Below are 1,581 nucleotides of genomic sequence, written 5' to 3'. Positions count from 1 at the left end.
CGGAAACTCAAATGGTAGGACAGTAAACTGCAAACCTTCACCCAACATCACCCAACAATTCTCCGGACAGAAAAGCCCATAAGGCTGCGCGTCTTTAGTAGTCCCTCCTCGGTGTGCTCCCCACTCACAGCACTGCCAAACAAGGATAGGTAGGGACCGGGAGTATCTCTCTAGCTAAATTTATGCAGCTTCCCCCTCCACATGCGCAGTCAAGGCATAATAGGTCTATGGTTCCGCCTCCTTGCCTTTATTCTCCATGGTTTATCTATCAGCTCGTAGATACTTCACGATTATAGGAGTGTACCTCACGCGTCTTTCATCAACAGCCGAGCACGGTAATTAAAAATTACATTCCTTTGAGAACAACGAAAAAACCATAGGAGCAGATCTCCCAAATACTATGCCCCCCTTCTGCGTGATAGTACGAAACCCCTGCGTCAACAACTTTAAAATTCTCCCGAAAAGCCGAAGGTTGTGATGGAAAATCTCAAAAATCGTGAAAGCCGTACGATGACAATAGTCGATCCTCGTAATTGATTGCAACGAAGAAACAAAGAATACATCAATAACTGAATGGAAAACCCTGAGCTGTGGTAAACACCTGTATAGAAAAATTCACCAAACCACGTGAGAAAAGTGAATAAAAAAGTCATGCAAGTTTATTCGTGATGGGACTACCTGCCCGAGGAGTATTAGCCGGATTCGTGGCAATAGCCGCGTTCGCCGTTTACACAAATAGCCTAGGTTGTGGTTTCGTGTTCGATGATATATCAGCCATCAAGGATAATCGTGATTTGCGACCCCATACACCATTGAGAAATGTATTCTATAATGATTTTTGGGGTACACCGATGTACAAGGTAAGTTAATTGACATGAACACAAGTTAATGAGTACAATTGGCAGTACAAGGATAAAAAGCAAACGCCAATTCGACATTTGTCTTTTGATAGTTTTGTTATTATCTCGGAATCGAGTGAATTGTGTGGAAAATGTAGAAAGTTTTGTAGCTCATAAAATTTACGAGACAGTGTTTTCTAACATTTCCTCCTGACATGCTCATTATGGAGATATTTTTTTAAAGGAAGAAGGGATAACCCCGGTTCCACCAGGTCCGGGTATCGAAAACGTCAAATATGACAAAAAAATGAATTTGGATGTTCGATGGATTATTTTACCCGGGAGAATATCTCAAATTTATTCCAGGAACAAAAAATAAAATTTAATCCCAAGGTTAAATCAGTGTTAAATCAAATGGGGCTACGAGATAAGTAAAAGATTATTCTTCGGATCAAATTGGAAAATGATAAACTCTACGATATAATTGACCGTGAGGATAAATTTTACCTTGGAGTTTATTTGGAGAACAGGGCTTGGTGCAACCGGGCCATAATCAGCTTTTGTTTTATGAGGGGACTGGATAAATTAATGATAAATGAATTGTTCATATAATGGTAATAACAACGCGAAAGTTTTGGGTATACTTGTTTCCCTTCTATGTTAGGTTCGCCTACAGCTTCCGTATTGATCCATTCTCTCTCTCTCTCTCTCTCTCTCTCTCTCTCTCTCTCTCTCTCTCTCT

At 40.4% G+C, this 1,581-nt stretch overlaps 1 protein-coding gene across 1 annotated transcript in view; it reads left to right on the top strand.

The window, feature by feature from the left end:
- The first annotated feature begins 266 nt into the window (after nt 1-266).
- Nucleotides 267-1,581, top strand: part of LOC107044776 (protein O-mannosyl-transferase TMTC3) — a 57,870-nt gene continuing 56,555 nt past the window's right edge. The window contains exon 1 of the mRNA XM_015266805.1: nt 267-860. Coding sequence (XP_015122291.1) covers nt 669-860 — 192 coding nt within the window. The 5' untranslated portion in view covers nt 267-668. The remainder of the gene's footprint in view (nt 861-1,581) is intronic.

The sequence above is a fragment of the Diachasma alloeum genome, unplaced genomic scaffold (genome assembly GCF_001412515.2).
Source record: "Diachasma alloeum isolate Michigan unplaced genomic scaffold, Dall2.0 Dall_scaffold_00799, whole genome shotgun sequence".
Classification (NCBI taxonomy): Eukaryota; Metazoa; Arthropoda; class Insecta; order Hymenoptera; family Braconidae; genus Diachasma; species Diachasma alloeum.
Note: the sequence above shows the minus strand (reverse complement) of the source record. Positions and strands in the feature narration are given on the sequence as shown.